General features: G+C 44.7%; 1 protein-coding gene across 2 annotated transcripts in view; it reads left to right on the forward strand.

The window, feature by feature from the left end:
• LOC106610846 (cysteine-rich motor neuron 1 protein) overlaps nucleotides 1–10,161 on the forward strand; it is a 51,506-nt gene extending 41,345 nt beyond the window's left edge. For both annotated transcript variants that reach the window (XM_014210476.3, XM_014210477.3), the window contains 6 exons: nucleotides 1,056–1,274; nucleotides 1,857–2,072; nucleotides 4,439–4,651; nucleotides 5,280–5,405; nucleotides 6,003–6,181; nucleotides 6,782–10,161. In XM_014210476.3, the coding sequence (XP_014065951.1) occupies nucleotides 1,056–1,274; nucleotides 1,857–2,072; nucleotides 4,439–4,651; nucleotides 5,280–5,405; nucleotides 6,003–6,181; nucleotides 6,782–6,973 (1,145 nt within the window). In that variant the 3' untranslated portion in view covers nucleotides 6,974–10,161. The remainder of the gene's footprint in view (nucleotides 1–1,055; nucleotides 1,275–1,856; nucleotides 2,073–4,438; nucleotides 4,652–5,279; nucleotides 5,406–6,002; nucleotides 6,182–6,781) is intronic.
• Nucleotides 10,162–12,632: the final 2,471 nt, after the last annotated feature.

Raw genomic sequence — 12,632 nt, forward strand, 5'->3', positions numbered from 1 at the left:
CATCCTCATCTCCGCCCATGTCCATCCTTCTTCCTCCTGCTCCTTACTCCGCTGCTTGGTCCGTGGTTAGTTCTGTCACGGCTGTCGTAGGAATTAGACCAAGGCGCAGCGGGTTGCGTGCTCATCATATTTATTTATTAAAGTGAACACGAAAAAAACAATAAACAAAGAAACAACAGTCCAACAGTTTCGCAGGCTATACACGAAAGCAATGCAAAACAACTACCCACAAAGGGACAGGTGAAAAACAAGCTCCTTAAGTATGACTCTCAATCAGAAACAATGATGTACAGCTGTTCCTGATTGAGAGCCACACCAGGCCAACAAAGAAATACACAACATAGACAACCTAGAATACAAAAACAAGAACATAAACCAAAAACCCCGGAACACATAAATACAACACCCCTCTAAGTACACACACACCCCGAACCATATAAAACAAATACCCCTCTACCTAAATACCTAGCCCAAACCACATGAAACAAACACCCCCTGCCACGTCCTGACCAAACTAAAATAATAAATAACCCCTTATACTGGTCAGGACGTGACAGTGATTCACTGAACTACTGCAGTTCGTTCTATTCTAAAACTCTGTTCTCCCAGGACTTAACAGCCACACTGGGTTTGTAACACATTGGAGGCCAGTTATTGGCATTTGCGGGGTTTTATAAACTAAACCTATCCCTCAAAAGAAACACAGGACCTCAATTTTGGGTCCGGTGCCAAAAACCTCAGGGAAATGATTAAACTTTATTTATTTGTGGTGCTGTTGTAAATGTATTATTGGGAAATAAAGGGACTTTAAAAGGAAGGTCACATATTGGTGTTTGGTGAAGGTGGAGCTGAGAGGATCCAGGGACTGTAACAGAGCCAAGACAATAACATTTGCTGCCTTTACTATAAACCGTAAATAGTTCTTCTTAATGAAATTTCCACTTTGAATTTCTCATGCCCTGAAACATCCCTGGTGACTGTTTCTCACAGGTTCAAGTCACCAGCCTCCCTCCCTGCCTAACGTCTGTTTATCTGTGTTCATGTTTGTTTTCCAGATAGTGGCCACCTGCCAAGCACCACTGCCCCCACCCCTATGCCCAGCTACTGCCTGACCTCCAACGGGCACCGCTATGAGGAGGGCGAGAGCTGGCACGACGGCTGCCGCGACTGCTACTGCCACACTGGGAGAGAGATGTGTGTGCTCATATCCTGCCCTGTGCCCAGTTGCACCAACCTCGTGGTCAGGCCTGACCAGTGCTGCCCCACTTGTGAAGGTACGTCTTGTCTGGAGCCACCTGGTCTATCAACACACACATACACAGACACACACACAGGTCTGGCAGGTCACAGTCCCCTAGGATCTCACTCTCCTAAGAGCCCACTTACTGCCCCAGTAGTCAACCCAGGCCTCAGGCTCCATGAACACTTTGTGTTTCTGTAAGGAGCAACACACACTGATACACAGTTACACACCCACGCCTCTTCATCCACACCCCTCCCAGAGTCACTCAGGATATTTATATGGGAGTGACTCAGCGGACTGTTCAAATGTTTAGATGTGAAAGAAGTCTACAACTTTCGTCGCCCTTTTGTCAATAGACAAGACCTTAACTCCTTACAAATGTCAATCCTATTGGGGAGTCAAATGTTTTATCTGTACAGTTGTACTAGACTAGAGGAAACTATGATCAACCACACATAGTTGTGTAACTGCCAGGCTTTAGTCTTTCAGCATTGATGTCACACATCTAATTGTAGTAAAATAGGAATCTTGTTCTTTGTAGACTCTGCACTCTTTGAGTGTGTTGTTGTGTTGCTGTTATCTCTCTTTCCTAACCTATATATAATCTGTCCAGATGAATCAGGAAGTGGTCAGCCGGAGGGCATGGACTTGGTGGTGTGCCGGGCCCCTGGGGGGGAACTCTATGTGGAGGGAGAGACCTGGAACCTGGACGACTGTACACGCTGCACCTGCAGGAAGGGCCGCGTCCTGTGCGACACTGAAGTGTGTCCCCCTGCTGTGTGTCAGTTCCCAACCAGGAACAAGGACACCTGTTGCCATGTCTGCCCAGGTACAGTACCTTACATCCCCTGCATCTGTCATAGGCTGCTTTACTAGGAAGCATCTAATGCCAGGCCATTTTCTTCTCTGTAAATGTAGAACTCCATCATAAAATTAGCCTTGACAAGAGCAATTTCAGATAATATCAAAAGCCCTTACAGTACATCCAGGAATAACTCCAGAAAAAGAAATGTCAGTTTGTGGTCAGTCAGAGTGGGATAAATCTAAGCTGGAGCCATTATCAGCAGCATGTGGTTGTGGACTGTGGAGCCTTGCCTTGTCTTTCCTGGGTGCATGTTAAATGCTGTCGGACAGTTTAATGTCAGGCTTATAAAAAAAACTGACCAAACTGGCTGGGTTTACATTGGTATATATCCTCCAGACAGGAACACATGTGGACAACCCTGTCTGTTTCCACTGGTCATTTGTAGGGCCAGGAGTTTTTCCTGGCAATGTGATATGACTAGGAAAAACTCTGGGCCCTAGTTATAGCCTATATAACTAGTTTCTCCTGGTCAGGTCACATGACCTCACCCCCTGTTGAGAAGAACAGAGTTGGTGATCATCTGCACTATTTCAGTACCCTCACCCCTCACTCCTCCCTCAGCCCCACCACCTCCTCCCGCCCCTCACACCTCCCCCCGCCCCACCACCTCCTCCCGCCCCTCACTCCTCCCTCAGCCCCACAAGCATGAGCCCCACAAATAAAAAATGCATGACTGCTCCTGAAACCCACAGAGCCTCATGGGGAATGCTCGGCTAGCTGCGTTATCACCACATCTCCCCCCGGAAAAGCAGTTTGCCCTTATGTATGAGCCTGGCTCTAAGGAATGTGGGAATAACGCACATTTCAATGACAGGCCCCATGATGTACAGTATGCATACAGTACTGCCGATATGTGTACAATCTAACTAAGGCTTTGGTCACAGGAAGGCCATTGATCTATGGGCCCGGGGGCAATGAGACACAGAGATAAGCCTGAGATTTAACTGACAGAGAGCACAGCAGCCATGTGTTCCCTAGTCATTAGCTAGCCTCCTGCTAGTTTTTACCGTATAGTTAAAATCATCTTATCTCAAACACAGACCTACAGTTCCAATAACCGCTCTGGATTAACATGTTATACTGCCGGTGTTAGCCTGGGAGATGTTATACTGCCGGTGTTAGCCTGGGAGATGTTATGCTGCCGGTGTTAGCCTGGGAGATGTTATACTGCCGGTGTTAGCCTGGGAGATGTTATGCTGCCGGTGTTAGCCTGGGAGATGTTATACTGCCGGTGTTAGCCTGGGAGATGTTATGCTGCCGGTGTTAGCCTGGGAGATGTTATGCTGCCGGTGTTAGCCTGGGAGATGTTATACTGCCGGTGTTAGCCTGGGAGATGTTATACTGCCGGTGTTAGCCTGGGAGATGTTATACTGCCGGTGTTAGCCTGGGAGATGTTATACTGCCGGTGTTAGCCTGGGAGATGTTATACAGCCGGTCTTAGCCTGGGAGATGTTATGCTGCCGGTGTTAGCCTGGGAGATGTTATACTGCCGGTGTTAGCCTGGGAGATGTTATGCTGCCGGTGTTAGCCTGGGAGATGTTATGCTGCCGGTGTTAGCCTGGGAGATGTTATGCTGCCGGTGTTAGCCTGGGAGATGTTATACAGCCGGTGTTAGCCTGGGAGATGTTATACTGCCATTGTTAGCCTGGGAGATGTTATACAGTCGGTGTTAGCCTGGGAGATGTTATACTGCCGGTGTTAGCCTGGGAGATGTTATGCAGCCGGTGTTCGCCAGGGAGATGTTATGCTGCCGGCGTTAGCCTGGGAGATGTTATGCTGCCGGTGTTAGCCTGGGAGATGTTATACTGCCGGTGTTAACCTGGGAGATGTTATACAGCCGGTGTTAGCCTGGGAGATGTTATACTGCCGGTGTTAGCCTGGGAGATGTTATACTGCCGGTGTTAGCCTGGGAGATGTTATACAGCCGGTGTTAGCCTGGGAGATGTTATACAGCCGGTGTTAGCCTGGGAGATGTTATACTGCCGGTGTTAGCCTGGGAGATGTTATGCTGCCAGTGTTAGCCTGGGAGATGTTATGCTGCCGGTGTTAGCCTGGGAGATGTTATACTGCCGGTGTTAGGCTGGGAGATGTTATACAGCCGGTGTTAGCCTGGGAGATGTTATACTGCCGGTGTTAGCCTGGGAGATGTTATACAGCCGGTGTTAGCCTGGGAGATGTTATACTGCCGGTGTTAGCCTGGGAGATGTTATACAGCCAGTGTTAGCCTGGGAGATGTTATACTGCCGGTGTTAGCCTGGGAGCCAGGGGAATATCTGTGATAAAGTTAACCCTTGGTGTGCCTCTCTCTCCATCCATCCCTCCATCCACAGAGGGTCCCCTGCTACCAGTGAGCACCAGTCAGCAGGAGTATTGTATCTCTAGCGAGGGAGACGTGCTGTTGGCTGGGGACACCTGGAAGGCCAACGCTTGCACCAGTTGTTCCTGCAACAACGGAACCATTCAGTGTTTCTCCCAGCGCTGCCCGCCTGCCAACTGCAGGGTGCCCGTCCTGCGCAAGGGCCAGTGCTGCCCTCACTGTCTAGGTAAGTGTGAAACCCATATTAAGTATCCATTAAAACAAGTCGTTCCTTTGGGACAAGGTACAGCTTGTTATTGAGAAAATTATTATTCACAGTGTAACTTGTAGGAAGGGAGGAAAAGTCTTTAGCTAGAATAAGGCAAGCATGTGTGAGTCGTGTCCTGAGTGCCAGTCTTGCTGGCGCTGCATGGGCAAACACGGTTACTCACAGCAACATTCCATGTGACACAACCCACTCCGACCGAAAACATTCCCCAAGCATCCGCACATTCACACGTGTTTCCTGTCTCCGGCTGAGCCGGCCCGCCACTCTCAATGGCGGCACAAGAAGGCAAAGCTCCATCAGCTTTTCCTATAGAGGAAAACCTTGGCACAGGCCTGCATTGTTCCCTGTGATTTGTAGCCGTTTCATCTTTGTTTTGGTTATTTGCTCGGTGGAAAACAGCACTTGACAAAGGAGGGTCATGGAAGCTTAGGGAACACGTCCTGTAAACACACCTTATCTACAGACACTCATCCAAACAATAACCTTCTGTTACATTGACTTATGTGGGGATTTGTTTTTGGTTCGTGTTTGACATTACATGAGCGAATGGGTATATGAGTTATGGTTGTGATATCCTGATTTACAGAAATGACAACAACGTCCGTTCCAATGATGGTGTCGACCAAGGACCCCAAGACCAGGGTTACTACCACAGTGGACAACACAGTCTGGATCACCACTGCCACCGTACCTCCCATCATTGCTGCGACAGGTAACACTAACACTGTCTGTCTGTCTGCCTGTCTTTCACTTACTCACTCACTCCTCCTATGGCCCACAGCGATGGTTAACTAATAATAGTAATAATATGGGACCGGGTGGTAACACCTGCCTCAGCTCAGCCCTGTGACTTGACATGTCATCCAGGTTGTATCACAACCGGCCGTGATTGGGAGTCCCATATGGCGGCGCGCAATTGGCCCAGCGTCGTCCATCATTGTAAATAAGAATTTGTTCTTAACTGACTTGCCTAGTTAAATAAAGGTTAAATAAAATAAAAAATATATCATATTATATAGGGACACTTTGACAAATGAGATAAATGCACAATGACACATGATGGATCGATGTGGCCAAAACAATACTAACCCATAAGAGTCCTGGGACAGAGACCATTCATCTGAAGACTGTACCTGATGTATTGGCGAGGGAAAACTGCCAAACACTAAGGAAGGACATGAGCTGCTTTTCATTTCAATTGATTAGAAGGGGAATAATGTCATGGAAATATTGGCTGGTGTGACAGCAGTGTGTGTAGTCTAGTCTGTGGGGGAGTGCTGATATTAATACTGTTTGATTCTCCTTGCAGACGGGAACAGCCTGGGAGAGAACTTCCCCAGCCAAACTGAGATGGCTCTCATCTACCAATCAGCAGCCTGGATACTGGCCGGTCTACTCCTGGCCATCATCATCTTCCTCACCGTGGCACTCCTCATCAACAAGAAAAAGAAGTGGGTGCAGATGTCCTGCTACAGCGCCCCCAAGAAGGTGAGAGGCATTGTGGGTAAATCAGCTCATTAGGCCCTGTGCTAAACACACAGTTTCACCAATGAATTGCAACATTTACATTTGAGCAGACCAGAGCGACTTCTGGAGCAATTAGGGTTAAGTACCTTGCTCAAGGGCACAGACTTTTAACCGCTAAACTACCTGCTGCAACCCAGCATTGCTGCCCAAACTTAGACCCCTGTGGTGCTAAATCATAGCGCCATAGTGGGGCGGGCGGTTGTTTTGGGTTTTAATCTGTGGGTGGGTCGTGGGTTTTCCTTGATCTTCCAGCTCCTGCTACAACCCGTGTTCAGGGTGTCATAAAGTAGGGATTCATGTCTTTTTCCAGGACTTAATTCTGAAGGAGCACTTTGAACTGTGTCAAGTTTATCATCAAATGTGATAGTTTTACAACACCCCCATGAAATAAAACTAGTGGCACAGAAAATCGTAAATCGTCACATACTTTCTGAACAGTCTCTCCCGTCCAAACTAGACACAGTGCACGCTAACCCAAAGCAGTAGGATCCAATCAATAACTGGCAAGAGAATTGATATTTGAAACCCTGGGAATCTTTCCTCTCTCTTCTCCTTTCTTAGACTGTGATCCTGAAGAAGCATGTGAATAAGAACTCATTGGTGTACATGGAACCTTCAAAGGAGAACAAGTTCCAGAGCGTGAAGAATGACTGCAGCATCAACTTCTCCCCAGAGATGAGCTCACCGTGTGTGGAGAGAATGAGCATCCCCCGGGCCAAGCTGAGCATGGGCCAGGGCAGGGGGCAGCGCTAGATCCCTACAGGCCTCCGACCACCAGCCCCCTAAACGGACCCCCAAACTCTACACCGCCCGCAAGGCTACCCAATACTTACTCTTCTCTCTTTCACACATTTCCATGGTGATCGATCCACAAAACTATATATTGTACTGTACAGCCACACACATGTCTGGGATTCCCCCCCTTCTCTCTCTCGCTGGCAGTAAAACTGATGATCCACAACGAAACACAAAACATTGCAACTTCCTGTTGCTTTATCATACTGCTATATCCTGCGTTTGGAGCTTTACTGTTGCCTGGCTGCTGGTGCAGTGAGGAGAGGCAGGAGGATGTGGCCATTCTGGGACTTTGCCATACAGTTCACCACAGACAGAAAGACAGCCAGAGAGGCTACTACTCAGCCAGAGAGCTCTGCACTGTGAACATGATCATTTTTGCTTCTCGCCTCCTCTGGAGCTGGAACATGAAGCTAATAGGAGAAGTATAAAAGCTTTAGGACAACAGTTTGAGTTCTAGACTAGAGGGTCTCCAGTCTGCTGGTTTCCATGTGCTGCAGCGCAGCACTCAATTGATCAACAATTGTATTAGATGTGAAGCCAATTTAACTGGTCTTCCAGTTGTAATCAAAATATTGGATGGGAGGGATTAGCAGATATATCTCTAGATCCATGACTCTCTCCTCTCTGCAGTCAATGACTGAGCAACATCAGAACCCAGCAGACTCAGGGAAAATAGACCCATACTCCTGCTTTAGAACGTTTGGTATCCATCTTAGCTTCTTTTTTTTTGTATTTCTATGTGTATTAGTTGTAGTGTATTTCTTGGTTTTGTGATGGTCTCCAAGGTGGCAAGATTAAAACATTGTAAACACCAGACTAAACGTTCTCCATTAACGCAGAGGAAGGATGCTCTTCTCTTCCCACTTACTGTAGTGGTTCCTGTCTGCCTCAAAGATGATGACCAAGTCATTCCATTCAGAAAACAACCAGCCACCCTGGAGAGAGGGAACAAATACAGTATGAGTGAATGTAGTCTGCATCGGCCGTGAAGCCAGTGTGTCTGTCTGTAATACAGTATGTTCCTTCATCCTTCTCTACTCAATAACTCTTAGTCTGGTTTCCTTCAGAAGGAATCATCCCATTGACTGAACTTCATCATGTAGAAATGGCAATGGACTTCAAGATGAAGTGGATTAACATGAATCCAGACTTATTTTATAGCTTGCAGATAAGAGGACTCGTTACAAGAAACTACAGAAGCAGTGCCAGACCTTCTGGAGTGACTCATGAGGAATGTCGATATACAGTAAGCCTCACTTATATAAGTTAATTTACTGCCGTGCGCAAACAGGAGCTACTGTTTCCAGAGAATGTTAACATGTGCATTAGTGGCCTTAATTTTATAGCCTTAAATGTTTCTCATATTTCATTGTTTCTCCTATAATAACATATTCTAGCCCCAAGTCAGTACATTTTGAAGAGTCCAACTGATGTGCTGTGTATTCCATACCCACGTAACCTGACTGAAGGTCTCCCCATTCCACCAGTTTATAACGTATTACAGCGAACAAGGGTAAGGGGTTCAAGGAGACTGCTATGAACTGTAAATAATAGTACATTACAACATCAGAGCATGTTCATGAAAATTAGCACTTTTGTAAGGATCCAGTGTTTTAAAAAGCTGTGGGGGAGAATTCCTAGAGGGATAAAGGCCTAATCGGGGATTTAATAGGCATATTTAGCACGTAATGAGAAACCACTCAAGTTAACATACTGTTGCAGCACAGTCTTCGCTTACTAACAATCTGATCGATCTAGTGAAAGAGCTGTACTTTGGAGCTTTACAAAACAGACTGGGGTTTAATAAGAAATCTTTGGGCCTGATTTCATAATTACATTGCCACTCTCTTGATACAAAGACCATTGTGATGTCAAAACTGGGTGGAGACAAATGTAGATTTCTATTGAAGAGTTATAAAAGTAATTCTGTAGATTTGGGTCTGTTTGAATCACAACCATGTGCTTTAAATGAAGTGAAGATGCGACTTGTAAAAGCTTACAGTTATTTGTTTTTCCTATGTGTAAAAAAGGTAGATAAAAGTAGTGGACAGAAGAGTACCTTATTTATTTTTTCACATAGCTTTATTTATTAATACTAATCTATAGTTTGAGATGTGTTTTTGGCAAATGAACTTGGTAGCCAAAGCCGCTGTACATTTTCGATATTGTAAACCATTTACCATTTCTATCTGCTTTGTTATTCAAGCTTATTTATTTTACTGTTGCAAACTGTAAATACATTTTTCTTAGATGTTGAATTGTAACATTTACACTTATTTTGAAAAAATAAAATGTGTGAACAAAAATGACTTTGCCTTTAACGTTTGGGAAGACATTTCAGTGTTTGTATCATTTCCATGGTGAGATCATGTTTGCAATGAGGAAGTGTGCTGTGCTTGTTGGGTTCAAAAGAGGTAACATGGTTAGATATGACATCTGTTCCTTTAACTACTCTTGCCCAGTGCTGCTGAAGGTGATCAGCTTTCCCTCTCCCTTAGTTTGCCAAAGGTTTTAATGTTCCCTTTTCTCTTTAGCTTAGTTTCTCTGCTCTGCTTGTCTGTGTTGTGTTAGAGGATGTGGAACAGTTTGGTGACGAACAATGCCTTTTCCAGCATGATGGAGCACCTTGCCATAAGGCAAAAGTGATAAGTGGCTCGGGGAACAAAACATCAATAGTTTGGGTCCATGGCCAGGAAACTCCCCAGACCTTAATCCCATTGAGAACTTGTGGTCAATCCTCAAGAGGCGGTTGGACAAACAAAAACCCGCAAATTCTGACAAACTCCAAGCATTGATTATGCAAGAATGGGCTGCCATCAGTCAGGATGTGGCCCAGAAGTTAATTGACAACATGCCAGGGCGGATTGCAGAGTTCTTGAAAAAGAAGGGTCAACACTGCAAATATTGACTCTTTGCATCAACTTCATGTAATTGTCAATAAAATCCTTTGACACTCATGAAATGCTTGTAATTATACTTCAGTATTCCATAGTAACATCTGACAAAAATATCTAAAGACACTGAGGCAGCAGACTTTGTGAAAATTTATATTTGTGTCATTCTCAAAACTTTTGTCCGTGACTGTATGTAAACTTCTGACCCACTGGGAATGTGATCAAAGAAATAAAATCTGAAATAAATCAGTCTCTCTACTATTATTCTGACATTTCACATTCTTAAAATAAAGTGGTGATCCTAACTGACTTAAGACAGGGAATTTTTAATAGGATTAAATGTCAGGAATTGTGAAAAACTGAGTTTAAATGTATTTGGCTAAGGTGTATGTAAACTTCCAACTTCAACTGTGTGTATGCATGTATGTATGTATGTATGTATGTATGTAAATATATATATATATATATATATATATATATATATATATATATATATACATACGCACACATAGTGTATGTATGTATATACAGTGGGGAGAACAAGTATTTGATACACTGCCGATTTTGCAGGTTTTCCTACTTACAAAGCATGTAGAGGTCTGTCATTTTTATCATAGGTACACTTCAACTGTGAGAGACGGAATCTAAAACAAAAATCCAGAAAATTACATTGTATGATTTTTAAGTAATTTGCATTTTATTGCATGACATAAGCATTTGATCACCTACCAACCAGTAAGAATTCCGGCTCTCACAGACCTGTTAGTTTTTCTTTAAGAAGCCCTCCTGTTCTCCACTCATTACCTGTATTAACTGCACCTGTTTGAACTCGTTACCTGTATAAAAGACACCTGTCCACACACTCAATCAAACAGACTCCAACCTCTCCACAATGGCCAAGACCAGAGAGCTGTGTAAGGACATCAGGGATAAAATTGTAGACCTGCACAAGGCTGGGATGGGCTACAGGACAATAGGCAAGCAGCTTAGTGAGAAGGCAACAACTGTTGGGGCAATTATTAGAAAATGGAAGAAGTTCAAGATGACGGTCAATCACCCTCAGTCTGGGGCAAACATGCAAGATCTCACCTCGTGGGGCATCAATGATCATGAGGAAGGTGAGGGATCAGCCCAGAACTACACGGCAGGACCTGGTCAATGACCTGAAGAGAGCTGGGACCACAGTCTCAAAGAAAACCATTAGTAACACACTACGCCGTCATGGATTAAAATCCTGCAGCGCATGCAAGGTCTCCTTGCTCAAGCCAGCGCATGTCCAGGCCCATCTGAAGTTTGCCAATGACCATCTGGATGATCCAGAGGAGGAATGGGAGAAGGTCATGTGGTCTGATGAGACAAAAATAAAGCTTTTTGGCCTAAACTACGCTCGCCGTGTTTGGAGGGAGAAGAAGGATGAGTACAACCCCAAGAACACCATCCCAACCGTGAAGCATGGAGGTGGAAACATCATTCTTTGGGGATGCTTTTCTGCAAAGGGGACAGGACGACTGCACCGTATTGAGGGGAGGATGGATGGGGCCATGTATCGCTAGATCTTGGCCAACAACCTCCTTCCCTCAGTAAGAGCATTGAAGATGGGTCGTGGCTGGGTCTTCCAGCATGACAACGACCAGAAACACACAGTCAGGGCAACTAAGGAGTGGCTCCATAAGAAGCATTTCAAGGTCCTGGAGTGGCCTAGCCAGTCTCCAGACCTGAACCCAATAGAAAATCTTTGGAGGGAGCTGAAAGTCCGTATTGCCCAGCGACAGCCCCGAAACCTGAAGGATCTGGAGAAGGTCTGTATGGAGGAGTGGGCCAAAATCCCTGCTGCAGTGTGTGCAAACCTGGTCAAGAACTACAGGAAACGTATGATCTCTGTAATTGCAAACAAAGGTTTCTGTACCAAATATTAAGTTCTGCTTTTCTGATGTATCAAATACTTATGTCATGCAATAAACTGCAAATGAATTACTTAAAAATCATACGTGATTTTCTGGATTTTTGTTTTAGATTTCGTCTCTCACAGTTGAAGTGTACCTATGATAACAATTACAGACCTCTACATGCTTTGTAAGTAGGAAAACCTGCAAAATCGGCAGTGTTTCAAATACTTGTTCTCCCCACTGTGTGTGTGTGTGTGTGTGTGTATGTATGTATGTATGTATGTATGTATGTATGTATGTATGTATGTATGATAGTAGTAGGTATATAATATATATAATATATATACACACATACATACAGTGAGGGAAAAAAGTATTTGATCCCCTGCTGATTTTGTACGTTTGCCCAGTGACAAAGAAATTATCAGTCTATAATTTTAATGGTAGGTTTATTTGAACAGTGAGAGACAGAATAACAACAAAAAAATCCAGAAAAACGCATGTCAAAAATGTTATAAATTGATTTGCATTTTAAGGAGGGAAATAAGTATTTGACCCCCTCTCAATCAGAAAGATTTCTGGCTCCCAGGTGTCTTTTAAACAGGTAACGAGCTGAGATTAGGAGCACACTCTTAAAGGGAGTGTTCCTAATCTCAGCTTGTTACCTGTATAAAAGACACCTGTCCACAGAAGCAATAAATGAATCAGATTCCAAACTCTCCACCATGGCCAAGACCAAAGAGTCTCCAAGGATGTCAGGAACAAGATTGTAGGCCTACACAAGGCTGGAATGGGCTACAAGATCATCGCCAAGCAGCTTGGTGAGAAGGTGAC

This window comes from Salmo salar, chromosome 09 (genome assembly GCF_965601325.2).
Source record: "Salmo salar chromosome 09, fSalSal1, whole genome shotgun sequence".
Classification (NCBI taxonomy): Eukaryota; Metazoa; Chordata; class Actinopteri; order Salmoniformes; family Salmonidae; genus Salmo; species Salmo salar.